This window comes from Hesperophylax consimilis, chromosome 25, assembly GCF_061612785.1.
Source record: "Hesperophylax consimilis isolate HC1 chromosome 25, BYU_Hcon_1.0, whole genome shotgun sequence".
Lineage (NCBI taxonomy): Eukaryota > Metazoa > Arthropoda > Insecta > Trichoptera > Limnephilidae > Hesperophylax > Hesperophylax consimilis.
In genome coordinates this window covers 18414374-18441129 of record NC_142860.1, presented here as the reverse complement: position 1 = coordinate 18441129, position 26756 = coordinate 18414374, and the positions used below count along the sequence as shown (strand labels likewise).

At 31.8% G+C, this 26756-nt stretch overlaps 1 protein-coding gene across 2 annotated transcripts in view; it reads right to left on the bottom strand.

Annotated features, from left to right (window-relative positions):
• The window catches only part of Eip93F (Ecdysone-induced protein 93F), a 134851-nt gene that overhangs the window by 14606 nt on the left and 93489 nt on the right, over positions 1-26756 (bottom strand). For both annotated transcript variants that reach the window (XM_089646903.1, XM_089646904.1), the window contains 3 exons: positions 25555-25740; positions 24747-24886; positions 17745-17927 (listed from right to left, as the gene is read on the bottom strand). In XM_089646903.1, the coding sequence (XP_089503029.1) occupies positions 17745-17927; positions 24747-24886; positions 25555-25740 (509 nt within the window). The remainder of the gene's footprint in view (positions 1-17744; positions 17928-24746; positions 24887-25554; positions 25741-26756) is intronic.

The following is a 26756-nucleotide window of genomic DNA, read 5'->3' as shown; positions in this document are numbered from 1 at the left end:
CGATGTAATTTTGTGACACATTAATTGAAAATCTTATGCAATTATGTGACAAATGATTTGAAAATCCGAAGTAATTTTGTGACAAATTAATTGAAAATCTTATGCAATTATGTGACAAATGATTTGAAAATCCGAAGTGTGTGACAAATAAATTGAACACCAAGGTTGGACTGTTTCATATTCTTGTCAAATGAGGTATTTGTTGACATTTTAAGTTATTGTCAATTGAATTTCCCCATTAATGCCGATTCTCGGTTCATTTCAGCTTTTGATAAAATGAATTATATCGTATATAAAGCACGTTGTTATACTTGCCATTCATTACATAACCTAACCTATGAACCACATCTAACCTAACCCAACCTAATATATGTAGCTGCCTCTGTTTGATTTTTTTTTCGTACTGATGTAATGTTGTCTTACCAAAATAAAACATGCCAAGTAATTTAAACTTTATTTAAAATATGTGAACGTCAATAAATTAATAACCTTTTGACAACTTTGGGAGTCGAGCCGGCAACCTCTAATATGGAATAAGCACAGATGACAATGTTGTCTATATCCGAACCTTATTACCATGGAATAAAACTCCATTAAAATTGATTATATTGAGTTACACTTTTTTATTATTGGCTTGTATATCTAATTTACATATTAACACGACGATAATTCTCAAAGGGATCCCTTTTTTGTATGCAACCAATCTTGTTTAATATTCTGCATTGACTGATAGCTGAAAGGTAATAACTCACAATTATTATAAAATTTTACAGAAGATTTAAAAATTACCCATTACGTTTAATAATAATTGTGATATTTTATTCGAGAAAGATTGCAGAATTTATGATCTGTTGCCTTTAGAGGCAACCAAGGCGGACTAAATTCAGGCAGTTATTATATTTGTATGATTTGTACTTTAACGGAATGATTGTGAAGTTACGCTCATTTCAATTTTTTTAACAGCACTCTCTGTCGATTATTTCCATGTTCGAGGATATTTTGATATAAGATGAAAATAAATGATAAACTAACTAACTATCCATCAATTCTTTCCTCGCAGGGATAGGTGGAGAGGATGGACTGCCGCACAACTCTGTCTTGGCACACTTCTTGCTTCATTCACATTCATACCTCGTATCATTCATACATGCTGACTCTTGACACGACTAGACTCAAGTATTTGATTCACTCAAACGTGCCATCTCTTTCTCGAGCGTCTCAGCTTCTTTTAAGAGGAAGCTACAAGCCAAAAATGTATATATTCTTGGTATACCTTATATTGTAGGTAAAAGGCACTAAAATCGCTTGACAAGTGGAGTCTAGAAACGTTCGATTTCAAACACAAAACCGGTTTTTATTTATTTTGTAAATAATTTTATGAGAAAGCAAAAAAGTTAATCAAGTGAAACTGTCACGGATATTTTAGTAGCTTACATTTATATTTTTTATTGAGTAATTTACTATTTTATTTGTATTCTAGTCAAGCGAAACGATAGGAAAACCTTCGATTTATCTAAAGCATGTTTTTGGCATTCATAATGTACACCAATTCGTTATAAAGATTAATCAAAATAGTGGTTTAGCATTAAGCTTCGCCTTAACATTGAATTAGCGTTATATATTTTCCTTGCACTCCTTTCTTCGTTCTTCCGCTCTAGATGTCCCCTCCTTCCTTTCCCAATAAAAAGGACCTTCCATACAGCATCCCTTAAAATAATAATATAATGAAACATCCCATTTAAAGATAGTGTAAAAAACGCGTCCATTTCTTAATTTTAACCATTACCTTACCATGCACCTGATCGGAAATCAGAATGTGCGGGTTTAATTCCTGTCGGCAGCATTTATTTTTTCTCGGAAGATTTATTTTTGTTTTACTTTAATTTATTCTGCCTTTTCCCAGTCGACCAGCTGTATAATGCAAACACTAGCTGCAAAATTTCGGAGAGAGGAACAAAATTCCGAAACAGTGACACTGTACAACTTCTGATGAAATTTAAAATGAGTTTAGTTTGTACAAAAGGCCAATATTTGTTCAACAGTCCGATACCCGGAATCCCATTCTATCGCACGCATTCATATTTACATTTTCGCACGTTTTCAAACTTCCAGAATTCATTTTTTCAATCACACATATCGGATTTTTAGCCATACGCACAAATTGGAAACGAAAATTGTTATTTTAATCGTTGAGTTAACTAGTTTTATTTTGCCAGGAGGCAGTAGGTAGCTTTTTTACTGTCAGTACTATAATATTGTGTATTATAAAACTCACTTCTGGAAAGACAACATTGTACAATTAAGAGGAAATTATTTTACATAAGTATAAGAGTTCAAAAGATGGTTTAATGAAAAGTGTATATAGATTTTAATACAAACTTAACAGACTTAATTGAAAAATATTTCATAGATACGAAAAATATACAGAAATTAGAGTTCCGAAGAATGATTGTGTCATTTGTTAATAAAGCTACTGAGAAATATCTTCTAAGAGATTTTGCCAATATTTTATTGTTTGTTACTGAAAGTTTTAGATACGTAATGCTTTGAATTGCGCATATGTGATGTATTGTAAAGATTATTTTTTATAAGATTAAACTAATGTTTATAAGACAAGGTTTTTAATGATAAACTAATGTTTATAAGAAAAGGTTTTTAGTGATAAACTAATGTTTAGGAGAGAAGGTTTTTAATGATAAACTAATGTTTATAAGACAAGGTTTTTAATGATAAACTAATGTTTATAAGAAAAGGTTTTTAGTGATAAACTAATGTTTAGAAGAGAAGGTTTTTAATGATAAACTAATGTTTATAGGACAAGGTTTTTAGTGATAAACTAATGTTTAAAAGACAAGGTTTTTAATGATAAACTAATGTTTATAAGACAAGGTTTTTAGTGATAAACTAATGTTTAAAAGACAAGGTTTTTAATGATAAACTAATGTTTATAAGACAAGGTTTTTAGTGATAAACTAATGTTTAAAAGACAAGGTTTTTAATGATAAACTAATGTTTATAAGACAAGGTTTTTAGTGATAAACTAATGTTTAAAAGAAAAGGTTTTTAATGATAAACCAATGTTTATAAGACAAGGTTTTTAGTGATAAACTAATGTTTAAAGACAAGGTTTTTAATGATAAACTAATGTTTATAAGACAAGGTGTTTTATGCATAGCACAAAGGATCAACAAATTATTATAAGCAATAATTAGTCGCTTGAAATATCCATACAAATTGAAAATATTTCTTGCCGGTGGCATTTCTAGATATTTTCAATTTTTATGGATATTTCAAGCGACTAATTATTGCTTATAATGATTTTTATTTTAAGGAGTTCATTACAAATTTAGTCGTGTAAGTAGATGACGATAAATGTATTTGATTTCGTGTTTTATACCGGTGTATGTCGGAATTAAAGGCAGGTTTGGTGTTGATGTGTGAGGAGTGTTGAATTATTTGTATAATGGCAGTTGTGATGTTGAGTTTTGGCAGAATCGTAAAATGAAGTATTTGTGTCTGTGAGCATATATCTTTGTCGTGTGTATCGTGTATGGTAGATGATATATAGATGTGGCACGCAGTAGGGATGTGGGAGCTCATCTTGAAGTCGATAGAGTACATCGGTTATCGTTCATCTCGTAGGTACACGCCATTTTGTGCTTTAAAGTTTTTTAGGCGACCTCTAAGTTAAAAACGGTTGGTTCCTGTGGTATCTTTGATATTAGTTTGATGTGATTTTCACAGATGGCCCTTGTAGTGGTAATGTAGAACTGTCGATAATACAGAGATTCAGAGGTATATGAATACCCTTGCTATCCAAGATTAGAACCTCAGAATTAAAGAAAATTAATTAAGGACAATGGCCTTCTGGCTGTCGGAGCACAATTATAATGATCACCAGAGATGTTTAAAATGGGTAACCAAAACCATTTGAAATGCAAAATGGAAATGGGTCAAAATTTCTCCATTTGAAAATGCAAAATGCAAAATGGTTTTTAGAAAAGCATTTTAAATGCAAAATACCTATTTTCAAAATGCATTGAAAATGCAAAATGGTTTCTCAGATCAAACCATTAAAATAATTATAGAATTTTTAAACAATTTTGTCATTTAATAATGGACATCAATGTAGAAAAATATATTACATGATGGTAAATCCAAAAACACCACGACTATAGATTATGAAACCACAAAAAATTTGCGCGGGACTTATGTTGCCAACGTAAAAACATAGAAACTGCTATCTAACATTTAATATTACAGCGTCATGGCCCCATTTTCAGTATTTGAATCAGTATTTTTTGTAATGGTATCACTCAATTACCAGGGCTTCTACCAGGGAGCAACTTGACAAATGTAAATTATCTCTCATAGCGAGGTTGAGGACCGACTGATATTTGGGGCTTATGAAAAAAGATGAATGGAGATAGTAGGAAGAATGTTGCAAATAAGCATTTCAAATGGAAAATGCATCGAGAAAAGCATTTAAAATGCAAAATGCAAAATGGTTTTTAGAAAAGCATTTCCATTTGAAATAGATTTATTTGAAATAAAGCACATCTCTGATGATCACATATAAAATTCTACGGTGTTATGTTTTCATTGAAGAGTTTTTGGACACTGGGAGTCACAACAGTTCGTTAGCAATCAGAGTAATAGATGAGTAGGTACCAACTCTGGTGAAAGACCTCCAATCAGAATCGAAACGTTGCTTGATATGGGTATAATCCGTGTTTAGTAAAAGATGTAAAAAGCCAGGTAATTCCCGACCTTCTTCTTCCCTCTCTCTTTTTGCCCACTTCCTCCAGCTTCACAACATACCCAAATTGGCTATGCGATTATCCCTCTGGCTCCAGACGGTATTCGCTTAGAAATATTTGTTGTACAACATGTTACTTGTAGCTGTATGTATATTTTTGATTCTTTTTGAGAGATATAATCCAAGCCCGATACAAGTTAAGCTGTTTCATTTCTTATTATGGTGAGAAATATGATTAAAATAGTGTTAGAAAGAATAATATAGTTCTTTTTAGCTGAAAGAATTTGAATAAATCTACGAAATAACATTTAAGGCGATGCACTACGTCGTGTAATATTTTAAATTGAGCCGCTATCAATAACGACCCTTACGCAGATGGCGATTAGGTTTAAATTCCCGCTTAACTTAAAGCAACACGCGCTATTGTTTATTTATCTGCACAGACATACAGAACCGCAGCAAAGCGTTGTGCGGTACAGCTAGTTTGTAAATAAAATTGAGTTACTCGAAGTAGAATGATAATGAATATCTACCTATGGCAAAATCCTCAAAGGCCATTTCCAGAAAACCATATGTACTACGAGTAATTGGTAATTATCAAAAAATGAATATTACTAAATCAACCAATCCTTGAACATTTATAAGTGGTATGATTTTGTCCATCCTCTTCTGTATTTATAAATGATATGATTTTGTCCATCATCTTCTGTATTTATAAATTTATAAATGGTATGATTTTGTCCATCCTCTTCTATATTTATAAATGATATGATTTTATCTATCCTCTTCTGTATTTATAAATGATATGATTTTGTCCATCATCTTCTGTATTTATAAATGATGTGATTTTGTCCATCATTTTCTGTATTTATAAATGGTATGATTTTGTCCACCCTCTTCCGTATTTATAAATAATATGATTTTGTCCATCCTCTTCTGTATTTATAAATGGTATGATTTTGTCCATTCTCTTCTGTATTTATAAATGAAATGATTTTGTCCATCTTCTGCTGTATATTATATTTATATTAAGATTGTTTATGTTCGTAAAATGAATAAAGAGAAAAGAAAATTTGATATAGACGTTATTTTGTCCGTGCCTATATGTATAGGTAAAAGGATAAATAACTTGAAGGTGGGAGAGTGCCTGGCTATTCAAACCTGGTCACCAAACATGGCTAAACCATTTCAAGCAAATTTTAAATTCTGAATTGTGGTCTTACACCAGGGCGATACTGACAGTATTTTCCACTCTAGAATTACGCTTGAATTACGATGACCTGTATGTATAATTTATGTTTTTCTTCGATATGTTAATCGTAGAAAATGTTAAAAAATATTTTTGAAAACTTCACAATTACGTGATGTTATTAAAGAGACTTTCACGATATAATAGCTTAGTCTGTGATATCATTTAATTGATTATAGTTTACAAAGAGTAAAAATAGAGGATATTGAATTAAACATGACAATAAATGATGAGAGCTGTGATAGAAAAATTTGTGTTGGTAAAACAACCATGGTCGAGGGGTAAGGTGTGCAAATCCCGGCGTGCGCAAGTAAATTTTATTTGATTAATTTATGTTCTTTACACAAATTATTCATTTAAAATAATATAAAGTGTACTTGTGTCACGTTTCAGAATTGAAGATATTTTTAGTATAGCCCTGGTGTAAGACAACCATTCAGAATTGAAACGTTGCTTGAAATGGCTTTGGCCGTGTTTGGTGACCAGATCTGAATAGCCAGATACTCATAGCATACACTTAATTGGGGATAGTCTCACTGGCTCAAGACTTTGGGAGCAGTTGGGTCTCTTGTGCGGTTTCCCATAACCAAACGAAGGATTGGACACTATAAATTTAATCATAAATTGGTTAATTTGTTCAAAACATTTGAATCTTTAACTTGCAAAAAGTTTAAATCTATTTTAAAAACTATTTCTTACTTATTTGAAAATGCTTTGGAACTGGAAAATAGGAAAAGAAGCGGATGAGAAAGGTTTTGAAAGTTCTTCGCTAATAACCACTGTAGACGGTGTCCGGAAACTCATAGTACAAAAGTAGGGAAACTGGAAAATCTACATCACATTTTCAGTATATTTTTAAGTTGTTTTTATTTAATTTTATTTATTTGAGCTTATGTTTTCATTAAATCAAATCCTAATTTGGTATTTTTAGGACAAATTTGAGAAAGTTGATCGCTAGGGAATATAAATTGGCTGTTTAATATCTTTTAAAATGCGCCAAAGCAAAGACCTGGCCCCAAAAGCTTTAATGTCGAAAAATATTTAAAAAAAATCATGACGATTTGTACTATGAGTTTCGGGACACAATGAATATTGTAATATTTCTTTTAAGACACCAACAATATAATAAATCAAGCATACTTTAAAGCAAACATTACTATTTTAATATGAGGTTAAGTTAAGATAGGTAGGTTCTGCATTATATTCCTATATATTAGCGTATATTCCATTTTCACAGAGTGACAAGAGTAAAGGAGTTGGTTTGGTCAGATGGGTTATTGGAGGGAAATCAGAAGGAAAACAAATAGTCCATAGACATAAGTGGATAAGTAACAATTAAAAAAAAAATGAATACCGCATAACAGTCTCAAAGTCAGTGATACTATGGTATCCTCGAGTATTGTTGTGAGGCTGAAGGGTAAAAAGATATGAAGGAGATGGGAAAGAGGAAGATTTGATCACCAAACACGGTTGTTTTTTATATTTAAATTTGAATCCTAGACGACCTCACTCAGCTTATTGCAAAAAATCTTGCCTATTTTCCACTGTGCAAATCATTTTTATAAAACTATTAATGGCATTCAAAATTCGTTAAAAAATACATTTGTTTGCAAAGCGTATATTACTATGTTAATTGATATTTTTTAAAAAATTTTCTCACAACTTTCATCGTAACGCCAGATCTTCTAAAGTTCAATGGTCCAAGTCAAAACTTAAAATAATGAATGACTACAATAATAATAAAAATAACAATTTAGATAACAAAAAAACACGATGCTGAATAAAAACAATAAACAATTTAATCACAAGAAGGGTTAATGTCCCGTGAAACAGACGGCAGAATATTGTGGTGGATAATGACGCCACACAAACAATACGGTGATTGAACACCAAATAAAAATGGCACTAGTGAACAAGTTACCAATTGCTAATTAGTACCCGAGAGTGTTGCACCAGTTTACTAATAAAATAGACTTATAAAATTTGTGATTTTTAATGATGAATAAACGTTCGATGTAAATAATACTTAGAGTTTTCAATACTCTTCTCTAAAAGTTTACAAATGAAACATTTGACGTAATAAAAAATCCAACAAATAACCACTAATACAACTTTTGGGCAAAAAAGCTTCTAGTATTAAACTCTACAATAAAATATCACTCTTACTCAAAAAACCTCAACATTATAACATTTAAGTCTCAAATAAAAGCTGGATACTTAATATAGGGAGATCTGAAATAGAAAATATACTGATATCAAACACAGACTATAACCGAATCTACTAAACTGAACTATACAAAAAAACACTATCTTACTTATTTTAAAATTATAAAAAAAATAAAATTATACTACATGATTTATGTTTATAATCAAATTCATTTGTTACTTTGTTGTAATATTAATTTCTTATAATTAAATTATAATATGTAAATGAAAACCTCAGCACGGGAGATCCCAGTGAGGATATCATTATCTCTATATGTTACTAAGAAAAGAAGACAATAAATCATTATTATTATTATAATCATAACAATAAAGTAGAAAATCGATAAGCTGAAGCAAACAAAAAATCTCTTATGGTAAGCTCTGGCTTTACGAAACTTGAATATCTTTTGTTGTCAGTGCTTTATAGGTCACCCCAACTCAAAGAAATTATTAATTCATGAATTTTAGACATATTTTTGGGTGACATTTGTGGTAATAGAACATCGACCTTAGGTAGTTTTTGGGTCACATTTGCGGTACCAAACATGCGATCGTTGGCCTGTTATTTTTTTCATTCTTGCCATTGATATATTTTACTAAAGATTGGCACCATAAATTATTACGCATGTGGCGTCGAGAAAAATCTAGATTATTTTCTCGACGCCACACGCACGCCATCAATTTTTACGAAAAACAATTTATTTCAAATCTCTGAAGATATTAATTAACTGATAGAAATGTGATCTACACCGATTTGAAAGAAAAAATGTTGTCTCTTGTTGACTTCTAGGCCCAAGACAAGACAATGGAAGGCCAGGATATTTGATAAAGTTTCATCAATTTCACTCACAGATAAAATTTACCTTGCTTCGGGTACATAGACTTTTATCGGAGTCCTATGAGTCGAAATGCAGATTGCCGACCACCGTACGAAGAAAAATGAGCATCGCTAATTTATTAAGAATCTCTTAAAAGTATTGGTAATGCTGTTAAAACCGGGATTGCAGAAGCAATATTTTCCGCTTATCAAGTAGTCATTATGTGAACAATAAAAAAAGTATTTTCTAATTTTCTCTTATTTAATAAATCAAAACCAAAATTTGCTCTGAAATCATAAGATTTTTTGATAAATGTAACATACAAAAAAATAAAATAAGGAATTATACAATTTGTTCAAAAATCACTATATTATCAGTATTTTTTTTAGCTTTCTTAATGCACGTAAGTAGGTACTACAAGTTGAAAAAAAAACCACTACGAATCTTGAGTCCAAATAAACAAGACGATTTCAAATTTAAAAAAATAATATTTACTGAAACATAGTCTAAGTTAAACGAATTATTATAAGCAACAATTAGTCGCCTGAAATATCAATACAAATTGAAATTTGAAAAAAATTTCTGCCGAGTAACAATAATTTTGTAATCCGGGTAAGGTTATGTTTAAAAAAAAAAATTTGAAAAAAAACCAAAAAAAGTTTGATATTTAACGTTTATGAGTTTTATATCACTGGCTACATCAGATTATTTGATGATAGTGGTTGGTCACACTTTCCTTGTATTTTGAAAAGCTGATAATGTATTTGCTGATAGCATTTAAAAAAATATGTATAACTTTTTACTAACGCAAAGAGTCGAAAATATTTCACTAACCGATTATTATTGTGGTTTTAACTAATGTGATTTACGATATTTTAACGGACGAAATTAGAACGAACCACGTGATGCTAATAGTATTTTCAATGGCTAAAGTAGTATCTTGAATGGCTTCAGTGCGTATTTTTATGGCTAAAGTACGTATTTTTTTAATGGCTTAAGAACGTATTTTTTAATTGCTTAAGAATTTTATTTAAAAAAAATTTATTTTGTTTTCGTAATATGCTACGCGTAATATTCAATAATACAATTATCTAGGCTTGTTTTAAATATATTTTTTCTAAATGTGAGTACTGTACAAAAGTCGAAACTGCCACTAACAGTCTGGTGATAGTGACATTATGGCATTCCAAATTGGGATATGTTGGGGTTGAAAGTAACAGGGAAGGGAAGGAGATGGGGAATAGATAGGTGCAGAAGTAGCTGGCTATTTAGATCTGGTCGCCAAACATGGGTAAAGCCATTTCAAGCATCGTTTCAAAAGTATCTACTACTGTGGAGCTTGCTGCAAATATTTCAGTTACAGTTAAATATGACTGAAGGAGATAGGGTCCCATTAGCTCAGTTGGTAGAGCGGTGTCCCGGCAAGGCAAGAGTCCTGGGCTCGAGTCCTAGATGTGACCGTATCTTTTTCTAATTTTTCTGTTTCAGATTTTTGTATACGAATCGCCAATATTGTCTTCAATAATTAAATACTAAACATATTATTCTGATTGCTCTATTTTGGAGAATCTGCACCTTATTTTGATCTCTGACGTTATATAAGTTAAGATGTTATACCACAAAATCGACTGCAAATGTGATGTAGATTAGAGGTGTGAATAACGGTTCTTTTCCGATACCTAATATAACAAATAACACCCCAACCCAATAACATAATATCATACCTGTTATTTAATAACATAGTATTCCAAGAATTTGGATAAGCTTGTAGATACGTAATAACGAACGGCACCGTTATTCGTTGCTGGGGCCGAGCGGCTGAGTTGATAATGAAATGTTATAATATGTTATATTCATATTAGGGCAGGAGAGGAGCATAAAATAAATATTTTTTATAATTTGATGATTTTTATTGCTTTGCACTTTTCTAGTGACAGTTAGGTTGCATATACATTATGAAGTACATAAAATTGTTGAATTAATTTTGAATAAATACCTCAAATAAAATATATATATTTTTACCACTGGTGCGATTACAGAGATAAAAAATATTCTCCTTGATTGCTTGACATTGAAAAAAGTTCATTCCACATTAAAAATATCTTACCGCCGAATTTGAATATGGAGACACACAAAACTGATTAAATTGATATCTAGGCAATGAATCCAACTATATTTTATCATATATTTTTATCACATATTTTTAGGATTTAGCTATTAAAAAATCATAAACTTTTAATTTTTTTACAGAATTTATTCTCGAAGCCACAAATCAATCCGAGACATTTAAAATAGTATATAATAAGTAAATAATGCCACTAACGAAAGGAACGGGATAACGAAATTATCAAACAATACTTCGTATATCTTCGGTGATCGGGAATTACCCGAATTACGTTCTTACCTTCTTAGAACTTGGGACTTCCAAGTTCCAAAAAGTTAACATTATTTCATAATTTTGTTATTCCGTTCCGTTCGTTATTCGAATTATTTAGTTATTCAGTTATTTTACAAGTCAACCGTTCCATGTCAGAACGGTCGACTAGTCGACTTATAAAATAACGGGAAGTTATTCAATACTATGTTTTGCGGTACTAGAGTAACAGGTATGCCATTATTTGAAGATACTATGTTATCCATACCTGTTAACGTTATATTAGGCACACCTCTAATGTAGATTCAATTAATTTCCGTTTATACTACGGGTGTCCGGACACCGTGTATATTAAAATAAATGATATGTTGAATGGATACAGCTATCTCATAACTCATGAAAAACGCATCTTTTCGCAATATTTGTTTTCATTGCCTTGTTTGAGTGTGTACTTGTGGAATAAATTTTATTAGATTGCTTGATTCAGTGCAATAAAATGCATTATTTAGTTGATATAAGCGCAGCACCGTTGGCTCACATAAAGGTCAATGCACCGCCACGGCTGCCAGAACGATTGGTCTTATCATAGTCTGACTGGAACTTTTTATTATTTTTTTCTGCGAAACAATAATTTGTCTCTTGCGAAATGCATACACACAAGTACCGTTGGAATTGATAAGGATTTTTTTACTTTCATTTTTAGAAATAATGCTGTTTTTATGAGCTCGCGTTAGATGTTAGAAGAGCAGATGTGAGATGAGTGGAGAATAAATAGCCTTAGAAGAAGAAGAAGTAAACCGATGATAGTTAAGAACAATATTTAAGATCGTTTGAGAAGATGCATTTGGATACAAGTTATTTAGAATATACTCTCAGTACCGCCCTGGTGTAAGACCAACATTCAAAATTGAAAAGTTTCTTGAAATGGCTTAAGCCATGTTTGGTGACCAGATCCGAATAGCCATTTACCCCACCACATTCTTCTTCCCCATTTCCTTCCCCTCCCCACTACCTTCAGCCTCACAACTTCCCTAGTTGGGGATGCCATAGCCTCACCCGCTCCGGATGGTTGAGAGCAGTTATGCCTCTTGTGCGGTTTCACATAAACATAAATTCTCTGTGTAACCTTTTGAAACTAACATTTATATCCACAATTTTCCAATCATGTCCCAAATCCTGTATCTAAATTTTGCTAATAAACAATTAGTTAATGTTAATTAAGTGTTAATGTCAAGTTACCTACCAGATAAGTATGGCACTGTTTATTATCTTCATATTTGTTTATTTATTTATTAATTTTCGGGAAATCGACAGTTTACATTTAATTAGTTTGTACATAAGTATTATATAGTAAAATAAAACCAATTATGGTTTTCCTCCTTGTGACATTACCTCTACTGAGACAGAATAATATGGAATAAGTAAATACATTTGTGAGAAAGGAATATGAATTAAAAAATTTATTCAAAATAAAAGATTGTATAAAACGAAACATTATAGCCATGGAGAGAGGTTGTAGATATAAATCAAATGTTCCTGCTCGATTATAACTCAAACCAAAAGCATAAAATATCTTGGTATTGAAATTGACGATAAACTACACTGGGATTCACACATTGATCGAACTTCAAAAATGTTAACTAAACTCATCTACTTCTTAAAAAAATTACGGAACATTTTGTCAGCTAGGGATTTAAAGAGAGTTTACTATGCTTTATGCCACTCCAAATTGGAATATGGAATAATAGGATGGGGCTCAGCAGTATCAAAACATATAAAACAGCTGAAGGTAACTCAGAATTGCATCATAAAGACCATACTAAAGGTTGCTATAAGGACGTCAACAACAGAAATTTTTAAACAATTTGACGTTCCAAGCATACAGAAAATCTATGCCAAAAACATTTTGGTACAACACCTCAAAAATAATTCTCAGGAAAACACCTCACATACTCATAAAACCAGAGCCAAACATACAGAGATACTAACTATACCAAAGTGTAACTCTACCTTTGGACAAAGAAGCTCTGAATTTTTAGCAGTAAAGGTATATAACAAACTCCCACTTAGTATCAAACAAATCAAAACAAAAAACAACCGCATTAAGAACATTAAATCTTGGTTTAAGGAATTACCGGAAAAAGAACTTACTAGCATATTTAAAACATCGTCGTAGAAGTTTCTGGAGACCCTTACCCAAAACATGGAGTCATACCGTAGAAGTCGCTGAATAACTTATCCAAAACCTAGTCCCCCTCAGCACAGGATCTCCTAGTGAGGAGTACTATGAATATAATCAACATCTATTTTTTATATATATATTCTTATAAAAATGTAAAAAAAATGTATAATATAGCTACTAAATAAAAAAAAAATAAAAAATCATAACAAAGATATAAACATTATTCACAAACCATCAGAGAAATATTCTTTTTTGGACCTCTTGTATTTGGTAAGTTCACAACTGAAAATATCAACCTTGGATAATACGCTATTGTAATTATTGCATAGTCTGTTCAGTATATGAAGCTAGTAATAACATAGATGATCGTAGAAATGTATTATATATTTGTACAGCGCCCTTGAGGTGATTTTACACCAAAACGGCGCTATACAAATCATCCAAATATTATTATTATATCGTAACTACTCATTTAGTGAGTTCTCTGTCGTTCATAATTCTCGTTGTTTCTGAAAAATATTGAAGACTGGTGTTTTTATTAATTCCCGGTAGGTTGGATGTAAAATTTTAGGGTTCAATTTCAGCAATTCAAAGTCCAAAGTCATTTGGATTTAATGGTCCTCCATAAACCGAAGATAAACTTCAAAACATGAGCAAAATATGGTTTGGTATTACACGGTGCTACCGTATGAACATTGAACATGTTGTTATTTAATTGTTTTAACGACCTTTTGGCATTTGATGATTCGCGAGAAGTCTGTGATGTTTGAGAGGAAATGATTTAAAATATTAGATCAAATTCTTATTTATGGAAATCTTTACGTCAAAGAGTGTATTTAAAAATTTGTTTTAATTTTTTTAGTTACTACCTCACATTCAAAATTTCTACCGAAATTATAACATGTTTCCAAGGAACTCTGTTTTCGAAGCTTTAAAAAAAAGTTTTCCTTCAGGTTAATCTTTGTACAGGATGTCCGGGTCTAAATATATGATGGTAGAAGTAAAAAATAAAAATAACCTTTTTCGAAATTCCAACGAATATTTATCACAAAAATATTTTTGCAAAGGAGGTAGAACGTCTAGACGTTAGGAGAAATATTGCAATGGTGTTAGTGGCGCACAAGCTGCTAAATGGGCACATTTGCAATCCAGATATTCTGGAACGAATTTCTTTTTATGTCCCTGATAATTTCATCAGAGCTAGACAGCACAGTTTATTTATTTTTCCAAGGGGCAGGACCAACCTACCAATGATCATGCCTTTGGGAAGAATAACTACTTTGTTAAATCACATTTCTTCTGTGATTGACATTTTCAATTTGAACCAAAGAGAATTTAAGACGGCAATAAGCATACTATTTAACAAATCTGGTTAATCAGATAGTATTGATGTATTTACCCATGCAAATAAATGTATGAACTGACTTCTTATAAACTGTAATTTATAAACTGTTATTTGTGAAATGTAAATGGAATATACTATTTTTCACAATAAATAAATAAAATAAAATAAAAATAAAATAAAATAAACCATGAGTTTCCGGACATCATGTATTTATGAATCAAAGCAGACATATTAGCTCGGATATATTTTATCTATGGTTTTGACACCACTCTAATCCAGGATCTCTTGTCTTATCGGGACAGCGTCTTAACCACCCGACCATCCGGTTCGATTCTTATTTGTGACCGTCAGAAGTGGTAAATTGACATCCAATTACGCGTCGACTTATTGTCATAACTTTTTTGATTTGAGTTTTCGTTATTGATTACCTTGAGTTCTAATCTTTGTGATAAAATTCAAAAGGTTAAATCACTACGGAGAGCTACTATCAGCTTTTTTGTTGTCTTTTTAAATGCATCAAAGCGTAGATCAGGTTAAAAAAAGTTTTTTATCCCTTTAGTGTGCAGAAAAGAGTGCAAAAATAAATTAAAAGGCTTAAAATGGTTTTTTTAGGTTCTCTACGTGACGTAGGTGTACTCATCAGTTTCGCGCTTGTGCCGCTAGTTTTCGGACACCGTGTACCAAGTCAGTATAAATTTATGTTTAGTTACTTTAAATTTTATTTAACACGTTGCCAAGTAACACAAAAAAATTGTAAATTCCCAAATCGATTCAGATATATGCCGGAAACATTCTTCATAAGTAGAAATACTTTATACTAATCATCACGAATCATCATTACGATGTAAATTAAGTGTTATTTTAGATTATGTGTGCCAATAATAATAATCTGAATATCTTGCAAGTAGCAGAAATATTATGTATATTTTTATTTATTTATTTATTTATACGTCTAAAAAGTCTTTTACATAAAAGTGATACGTGATGCAGTGTATATAGGAGAATATCTGTATTATATAGGAAATACTAACAGTATATAGATGTAATCCATTATAAAGTATGTACAAAATAGATTTATGAATACACAAATGTAAAATTGTGATTACAAGTAATATGAGAATATATTTTTAAAAAAATTATGTATATTTGAAACGGTATTAGTAAAACGTAAGAGTAACATAAAATAAAATAGAAATTAGAACAAAACTATTGTAAGACAAAACACTAAAACTACATTACCAACGCTACTCTAAATTGTAGGATTCAACAGAGTACTAGTATAGATTACGCTTAGTTATATAATTGGAGTCAATAAATATATCAATATTACACCCTTACTTGTTGCCCAGATCATCCTATTGGTCAATAGGTGTGTCTAATAGTTAGTTGTGTATGTATTGCAGAATAATATTATATTTTGACTAGTATTCCTAGTCGGCACACGGAATTTAATAGTGGCAAAGATGGCAGGACTGTCAATTAAGTTGTTAATGACGCTGTGTAACACAACCAGGTATGAAATAATTCTCCTGTCAGAGAGTGTTATTAAATGCAATTGATTCATCAAATTGACATAATTAATGTAATCAATGGGAATTCTGAGCTTAAAATTTACACACCTGAGAAATTTGTTTTAATTAGTAATAATATTATGTATACATATTTAAATTATATATAATTGAACATGTACATCCTGTTGACAAACTGCTTCATTGAGGTATAACGGGATAAAACTTTAGAGAACAATACAAAATTACGATTATTTGAAGTTTCGAAATTGTTGGCACGGTCAAAAATTCATATTTGCTACAAATATGAAATATTAAATATTTGTATTATGGTATTTTTGGGCATAAATATGAATAGACCAACATGTGCAAATCAAAAGCATAAAAGAAACATCTGGGTGGATATTATTTTTGTATTTATATCGCCAAAATGTAGCCTGAGTAAATAAATGCTTGCAATATACTGTTGACCGTTCGTCACATAAATTTCGGGTTGATCAACAACCAACATGATTAATTAATTGACATACAGAAATAACGCCAGATCAAACTGAAAGACAATATACATTACGTGATCTATTCTGTGAGAGCAATCATTATTTATTATGAAGTAATTATTTTTATATAACATGGCTGTCATACAACAGGTCAAAATTAATCTGGTGTAAGTTATTTTAGCTTATTATATCATTGAAAAGTTTTTATCATATTTTATGGCTTACACACAACAGGTCAGAATTAATATGGTGCAAAGTATTTAAAATTTTTATGGCATTGAGAAATTATTAACACTAACTAAATAGTACAAAATAAAGTCGATATCCGCGTCTGTCTGCTTGTGCGTTTAGTTCTTCTAAACTAGTTTCTAACTTCTTCTAAAATAATTGTGGTGAAGAAATTCAGCAGGTATGATGGTTGGTGCGTAGCTTTGTGGTTAATCATTAGTGTAGGAAAACTGATCTGAGATTTTCACGATGTTACGTTGTATACTGTGTTGAGCTTACTGTGTTCTTGGAAGTGGTCTCCTCCGATTGAGTATCAATGAAAACATGTTCGTGAACATGTATTTTTCAAAAATTCCCCCCCATCCCTCCCCCTAGAGAAGTGTTCAACCACTATTTTGGGCGGACTCTCCAGATCTTTATTTATACAAATTTTCATGAATGCACGAATTTTGTAATTCATCAAACCCTATTTTACCTGTACAAAATGGAGAAGGAAGCGCGATATGGCATAATACCCCAAAAATAAAAAACGATGAAAAGAGTACTTGGAGTCATTTAAGTAGATAGCGTAGAACTTACTTGTACATCTTAGGGTCTATCGGAGCCCCTCTTACGCCAGCCAGTCGGGCTTCAAGCGCCGAAGGAGACGGGGGCCCTAGCGAGGGGCCCGCGCCCCCGGGGCGTGCGCTCAAATCGAGGGGCTGCTCCGAGGTGGCGGGAGGCGAACGTGGCGGCGTAGAAGGCCTCTCTTGCTGAGGTAATCTTGAATAAAAAGGTTTTTTTTATAATTTTACTCAAATATACATAATTACTATGAAAAAAGTTCAAATACACGAAGTACTCGAAGCAACATCAAAAACTTACTACAAATACCGATAAAGCATACTACGTTTGGTCAACGAAACTTTAAATACTTTCCGACAAGACTCTACAACATTCTTCCAGACAGTATAAAACAATGTGATTCACAAAAAAATTTCAAAGATAATGTAAAAACTTGGATCAAAAATAAGAATAGGGCCTTTACCGGTGCATTCACCCAAATTCGCAGTTATTGAAGTCACCGCTTTATTGAGGGAATACATCATAATACAAGTATAGGTATGTTCGAAGGTGTTAGGAACTAACTCGATAAATTCTTCCTCAACACAGGCTAGCCTAGTGAGGTGGTATTTGATAAACCTCAATTAACTGTACTTTTATTTTCTTTACCTTCATCATATTATTTATGTATTTTTCTGTTCATTTTATAACCTTAAAAAAAAGTTACAAATCAATAGACAATATACACCGTAATATGCATTTATAGTTGTAATGTACAAACTTTCTTAAATAAAGATATATAATATTATTTATAATTTGGTAATAGTAAAATAATGTCGTGTAATGTGTATTTCTGTGTTACGAGAATGTCATAGTGGATTCTGTGTTACGATGATATCACTACGGGATCTATCTTTGATGATGGAAAAATGTCAGATAGGGGAATGTGGTTTACGAGGGTAACAACAGGGTTGGACGCTCCTTGTTTTGCCAAGGCATCCGCAATATCATTACCCATGATAGAAATTAATTTTTATAAGATTTAAATGTCTGTAATACACACTGACAGACCCAATTTCTACCGATTTATAACAAGTTAACTTTTTAAATTTATAAGTTCCGAAAAAAATATATTTATTATTTTTGAAGACAATATCTAAATATTAGTTACGCCAAAAAGTAATAAAAAAATAAATGAAATAAAAAAATAAAAATGAAATTCCCTCGATAGGAAAATATCGCAAAGTAGGATCAGAAAAATATAAAAAAAAAGTTTTGTTCTGTTATTTAATATGTTCTAAGCATGAAAAAATTCACAGTGTATCTTTAAATGCATATAAAGCATTTGTCTAGAGATTTTTGCTCTATTGCAAATGAGTCGTATTTAAATCCCTTTCAAACCATCTTTGAACGCTTACAACGGGGTCTTAAGAGATCTTCTTTATGCTACGTATACATAATGGACCCGAACTGTTGGACTGAACCTCAATTAATGGGAAAGGAACAAAGCAACCGCAAATAGCGTCGCTGATTTTTTATAATAAGAATATGTTTTAATAATTTTTAAAAATATTTATGGATCCATTAGGCAAGCTATGAGGCATTTAAAAATACAATAGTGAATTGATAGCTAGTATGACCGTTTTTTAAATTAAACCTTATAATTCCAAATTGGTACTGGATTAACTCAAAAAAGTTACATCCACTACCAAATCGATTCAAAACGTTAAAGACGTTATATCAGCATTAAAAAAGTATTTTAATGCTGATATTTCGTCATGCGCTTCAGGATCTTTGAATGTTCATAAAGCCTGATAATCATTTAAATAGATTTCTAAATAGCTTCTTTTTGGGATATTATGCCGCCTTTCGCTTTCACCTTCGGATAGCATTACTGGCCATATGTCCTGACGTCACCAGGGTAGGCATCTGCCCTGATGATGAATACTGTAACGCTGTCTGTAAAGTTAGCTGAAGAAGGAGAAAGCGCAAAACGACATAATACCCCAAAAATAAATCACGATCGTAAGTAGTATTAAAATCTTGTTAATGTTCCAAAGTGAAATATAATAAAATTAAAACTATATTTTTTAAAATTTTAATTTTGGTACAAGCAATAAAATACATTTTATCTGTCTTTTAACCGTTCAACGTAGATTACAAAACTCCACAGCTCACGAAGAAAAAATAAGTGAACTAAATAAATTTCACCAATAAATTTTCTGACACATAAATTAAAAATATGTGCAAATTTCATGTTTCTAGATTTCGACGTTCACGAGTCTTTTGTGAGTTAAAAACATATTCTGATATCAATACTCATATGTTTTGGGAGTGAGTCACCAATTCGCAACATTAACATAAATTACCCACTGGGTCAATACATTGAGATAAAAATATTTATTATTTGGCTATCTCTCTTCAGTACTGTACTGTATTCGGTTTTAAAGCACGTACGAAAATAATCGTTGGCCGCTATTTTGCATTTCGAGATAACTTATCTCTTGAATTTGTCCTTAATTTTAATGTCACACTACATTAAAAATGACTTAGTCACTTTTATTCATTCTACGTACGTGATTTTATCGCTTTAATTTGTATATTTCTATAAATATGTATATAATATATATATAAATTGAAAAGTCTCTATGGCAGGCAGTCCGGCGTGACTTTGTTTTTTTATAAAAATGTACAATTTTATTTAAAAATTGATGTAATTTTGCACACTTGATCTTAAAAATAAGAGAAAGGTCGCTGTATATATGAGATCTCGATTAAATACCTGGACCTCTTTTCCCATTCCTTAAAGATGACTTTTGATAGTTCTTGATGAAATTTTGCACACTTCACGTTCAAAATCACAGAGTCCGGGTAAATTGAAATCCGGGCGACGCCACAGATTTAAACTAGGCCTTTTTTATTTATTTCAGGAGGAGTGTCTGTGGTTGACGCTATGGATTTGATTTGTGTACAAATCTACAGTTTTATTTTAAGACTGACCAAATTTTGCAAACTTGACCTTTAAAACAAGAGGAAGGTCACTGAAAACATCAAATTAAAAAAAACTTTGTTTAATGCCCGGGCAACATCGGAGACTTTATCTATTGGTTTACATAAAGATGAGTGTCTCTGGCGGACACCGAGCGGGCGACTTGAATTTCATATGTATAGAAAACTACAGTTTTATTTCGAATCTGATGAAATTTTGCACTTTTGACCTTCAAAACAAGCGGAATGTCACTTTTTACATAAAATTTCGAAAAAAAACTATAACGCCCGTGCAACGCCGGGGATCTCAGCTGTCAATAAATATCATAGTTAACTTACTTTTTAAAATGTGAAACCGCACAACAGTCCCAACCGTCTGGAGCTAGTAAGAATATGGCAACCCCGATGCTAAAGGTAGAGGGGAGGGAAAATAAATGGGAGAAAAGTGGGGAATACCTGGCCAATTTTAAAAGCTATTTCAAGCAACATTTCAATTCATAATGGTGGTCTTACACTAGGGCGATACTGAGAGTACATTCCACTCTAGAACTCTTTTAGTCAATCCGTTGTTCGATCACTTTTGATTAGTATTGGTTATAAGGCCGATGGTTTAAAATTGCTTTAAGGCGATGCCATACGTAGTAATGCAAAATCATGTGTTTTTGGTTGGAAAATTTGGTCGCCTAGAAATGTTTCAGATGCTTTAATTAAATACTGCGGGTAGAATACATCTTTTTATAAGCCCAGAAAAAAATAATGTATAAGGCCTATGAAAACTACCTTAAAAAATCAAAATCTCCTACTTACGAACCCATTTTCTGATATAATTTTATTGTATAATGTGGCAAATTAAGTTATCTATAAAATGATTGAAAAAAAATTAAATATTTATGCCAGAACATACACAAAATAAAATAAAAGGCACTTTTTGGCCATGTTTTTTTCCTGCATAAATCAAAACAAGCGGATGGTGTTAAGCGGGAATTAAAACCTTATCGCCATCTACGTAAGGGTTGTTATTGATAGCGGCTCAATTTAAAATATAACACGACGTAGTGCATTGCCTTAAAACACAGTGACCTATATTGCTTACTTGGCAAAACGTTGGTCTTTGATTCCGTGATATCGATTTTAATTCCTGAAAATAATTGCTTTAGTAAACCTACATTCGGTCTTCTCTTTGTCCATTTTAATTGACCTTTATTACCAGGAATTGGTCATCCACTATTATGCGCATAAGAATAGACTTCTTGGAGAAGAAGCAACAGCGGTTTCAGAAATTGGAAAATTTAACTGAAAATCAGTTGAGTAATGAATTTACGGTACTTTTAATTAAGCTAGTACAGGGTTTTCCAATAAGAGATGTTATTTTGAATAGCCAGTTATTTCGGTAGATATTACTTCTAAAGCTGTCATTTTTTAATATTTGACAAGAAAAAACTACGTCATTAATAAAAATGGAACGATACACGCTTCAACAACTGATTGAAATTATTAAAATTCACTTGAGTGAATCAAATGCAAATCATCTTGAGTGATGAGGCCCATTTCCACCTCGGTGGCTTCGTCAACAAGCAAAAATGTCGCATCTGGGGCTCGGAAAACCCAAGAGTTATTGTTGAAAAGCCTCTTTATATTCAACGTGTGACTGTTTGGTGCAGTTTATGGTCTGGTGGAGTCATTGGGCCTTAATTTTTTGAAAATGAGTCTGGAGCAACAGTTACGGTGAATGGATTGCACTATCGAGAGATGATTAATGATTTTTTATTACTGAAATTGAATGGTAATGATCTGGACAACGTTTACTTTTAATAAAACGGCGCTACGTGCCACACACACAACGTAAACATTGATCTTTTACGATTGAATGTCAAAATAACACCTCTTATTGGAAAACCCTGTAGTTATGTCCTGACTTCTGACCTAATTTACTCCTATTCAATTAATAAATAAAACGGACACGGGACGAGAAATGCAAGGGAAATCGAATTGCCAAAAAGAAAAAAAATCAAGCACTCAGAAATATCTCATGTACCAGGCCGTCCAACTGAATAACAAAATCCCGAAGGAAGTTACTGAGATTGAGAAGATGGTTAAGTTTAAAGAGGAATTGAGAGAACAGGTTTTCCTCAAATATTGATATTTTTTGACATAGGTATAATATGTACTTACATTCAAATATTTAAGAATCCATTGTTTGCCAATTATTGTAATTTTTTATGTTTCTAAAACTATTAGAACACACAACGATGTGAGGTAACTTTAGATTAATAAAAAAATCTAAAGTTCCTCCGAAATCATAAGATTTCCAAGTAATTAAGTACCTCCCTACAAAATTATAAGCCATATTACTTATTTAATTTAAAAGAAAATATTCAATTTGACCAAAGAAATGTCACCATATCAATGAAAATTTTTTCCAAACTTTCTTCGGTCAGGTAGGTACCTTAATATTTAAAAAAGCTAATAAGAAAGTACGATGATTTCACATTCAAAAGAATACTTTTTCTGAACCATTTAAACGGTCACCATCTTGAAACGGAACGTACAAACAAACTAACGGACAGACGAAATGTTAAGTACTGAATTAAAAAAAAAAATCGTGTGTTACTCTGATTCAGCGAACTCAAATTTGCTTGGAGTTCATTTGTCATTTTCAAAATTGGAACTGATAGTGTGAAGAATTCAGACAAACGATAAAGTTCCTACCTATTTTTTGGTAATTTTGGTATGTTGTGAGAATGAATGTATTGTGGAGGGGAAGGAGATGGGAAAGAGGAATTGGGTGAGTACCTGGCAATTCAGATTTGGTCACCAAACACAGCTAAAGATATTTCAAGCAACGTTTCAATTTTGAATGGTGGTATTACACCAGGGCGATAATAAGGTCGGGTTGTTTCAGAGAATTTGATCAATTCTTCAAATTTCAAAGTTAATTTTCAAGTTCTATGAAATATTTTTTCAAGTTCTGTTATTATTTCAGGTTTTTCAAGCCGATAGCTTATAATGATATAATAACAGAACTTGAATGGGACTTTCACAGAACCCGAAAAAGGACGTTGAAATTTGAAGAATTGTTCAAATTTTCCGAAACAACCCGTCCCAAGAGTATCTCCCACTTCAGAACGTGCCACAAGTACACAATATATTATTTTTAATTAATAGATTGTGAAATAACACAAATTAATCAAATAAAATTTACTTTTTCACGTCGAGATTTGAAGATGCTGGTCAAGAAAAAGTCTTTCCTCTCGACCGGCGGCCGTCCTATATAATATTTTTAATTATTTATTTATTACATTATTTTAATTGTCTGTTCAGTTGGAAAGATTTGTCAAGAATTTGGACCATCCCATTTTTTAGCCTGTACTAATTTGAAAGAAAAACTGATGTCGCCAATTTACTTAAGACCATTCGTCTCCTAGTCAATGGATTATCTGTGCAGAACAGAAAATTGATCAATTTAATTTGAAGTTAAGAATTGACCTTAATAAAGCATAACGGATGTGCCCACAACACACAACACACAACAATCGGTTTATCTCTTTTGTGACAGAACCGTATTATTGTCCGTGGAATTTTTTCGAATATTTAAAAATGCAACATGATATAATTATGAATTCCAGAGCTACTTTATAAACAATAATACTAAAAAAATAATTTTTTAATAAAACGATGTAAAAAATATCGTTTTTTCATCAAGGTATCATTTCTATATGTATCAAATGCATAACATATAGAAATGATAATATATTCGTAATTTATTTAAAAATTTTCAGGAAACCTGTCATGCAAACCCGTTCTATAATTTGAAGAGATTTTTAATAAATTAGTAATAATTATTTTTCTTCGTGTAGGTATTTAACTCAAAATAAATCATAGAATGCATTGTCATCGACTGCGAGTATATTTGCCAAGTTTCAGCTTGATCGAATCGAATCAAATCGAAAGTGGATAAATTTCCACATCCAAGATTTACATTAATTCATTTTCGAAAAAAAATCAAAATTCTAAAAGATGTATTTAAAAAAGATATAAATTATGAATTACCTTTCCTGCCTCTGCTGCAGATACCAGTGTGGGGCCAAGAGTCCTGGAGGTACCAGGGCTTGGGGAATGGAGGGCATTCCCCTGAGACCTGGAGAACCTAACGCAGCCACGGCTGCTAGTGATGCTGCCATCGACTGGACCTGAAACAATGAAATAACCATCAATTCACATCGATACTGCATCAAAAATACTTGAACACTTCAGCATAGATTCTCATAGCGAGGTGTTCATGATGGTTCCATGACATTTTAGGACGGTGGAAATTCAACATACGTTTGTAAAGTCAATTAAAATGATGAAAAAAAATTGTGAACTTGTTGCATTTTAAAAAAAGGGTCTCTGCAAAAAAACTTCAAGAAATGAAAAGAGTCAAGTTTGACAGTGATTAAAACTATATGTAATTATCCGATAGATAGCAATCAGTAAAAGATTATTAACATTTTTTTAACAGTAGTTTAATACCACACTAGAAAAACACTAAAAAAACGAAGGAAAATAAGAAAGAAGGCTTAACTAGCAATTTTATTAAGGATGTCTTAAAATAAACAAAATAAGGTGAAGGGACATTTTTTCTACTAATGATTTGTATTTTAATTATTTAATATGCGCTGATAATATATAAATCATTTACAGTACATATCCACTAACATAGGATATAAGAAGAGATCTTTCGATAAATGAAAATTTTTTCGCATTTATCACGATAAAGTATGAAAATTATAGGTATTATACTTTCTAAATATTAATTTGTCTATGTATTTTGACAATATTAAATTTTATAAAATATTTAATTGCTAAGTTTAGTCACCTGGTTCATGGTGGGGTGTCTGGCCTGCTGCAACTGGAGCAGGTGCGCCAGAGCCTGTGCTTGGTGCCCCAGCAGGTAGCCAGGGGGCGCCCGGGCGGCGCCGGGCCCCCCAGCCGTGCCCGCGGGGCTGGGGCCCGAGCGGCTCGATTCCGACTCGGAGCCCGACTCGTTGGCCGCTGGGGGACTCTACAATACAAACAAATATCTGCAATTAGCAAGTTTATGGGAATACATATTACTATATAGGGTGTACCGTAAGCTATGCGGGGTGATAGGGGAGGTTACAATAAACCCTTTCGATGTAATATTACTTTTTAATTTACAAAAAAATACGCAGAAATACCGTTGAAATAAAGGTCCTACAGTATTTTTTTTTCTAATTATGCTGTTGAAATGATATATCTATTTAATAGTATTTTTTTTGAACTGCATGTAGTAAATCTAGTTTTTCTTATATTTATTTTTGATTTAAACTAGGAGCTAGCAAAATTTTCGCCTAGGGCGCTTTTCGATTGATATTTTAAATGGGTTTTGTTGTTTTGCGCGTGATAGGCTTCACTTGGGAATGGGATTTGACTTGGTATGCTGTAAATGGAAGTATTCCGAATAGCGTAGGAAAAATCTGTCATTAACCCTTGCAATACCAGAGGTAAAATTGCAATCTCCCGCCGTACTTGTTTTTCGCTAAATTATGGTTTTGTAAATTCTACCGTCCTACTAGAAAATGTGTTTTTATATATATGAAATTTTAATATTTCTTTCACAATTTTCCACGTAATAACTACTGATAATAATAATAATTACTATTCCAAATTCATAAATCTGTTTCTGAAAAAACAAGAAAATACAAAGATGTAGGAAATGAGATAAAAAGAATTTAGCATTCTCAGACAATAAAAATATTACCATTTGTTATTTCGGCTACTGGCATTATACCTAGCTCTCTCATTCAAAATTTAGGCGTATTAGATCTGTCAAAAAATTTGTATATATATTTAAAAAAAATATTTATATTGAAAGATCAGTAGGATTTATACGTCCAATTAGGAGTTCTATCGAGCCGAACCTATATAAAATTAAAGTCGGTGAATTATTTTCCCATTTGATGTCTGGTGAGTTGACGTGTTGTTCTTGTATTGTTTTGTATTTATTATGCTTATATAATGCACTTGCATAATGTGGATCGACTCGATGATCATTTG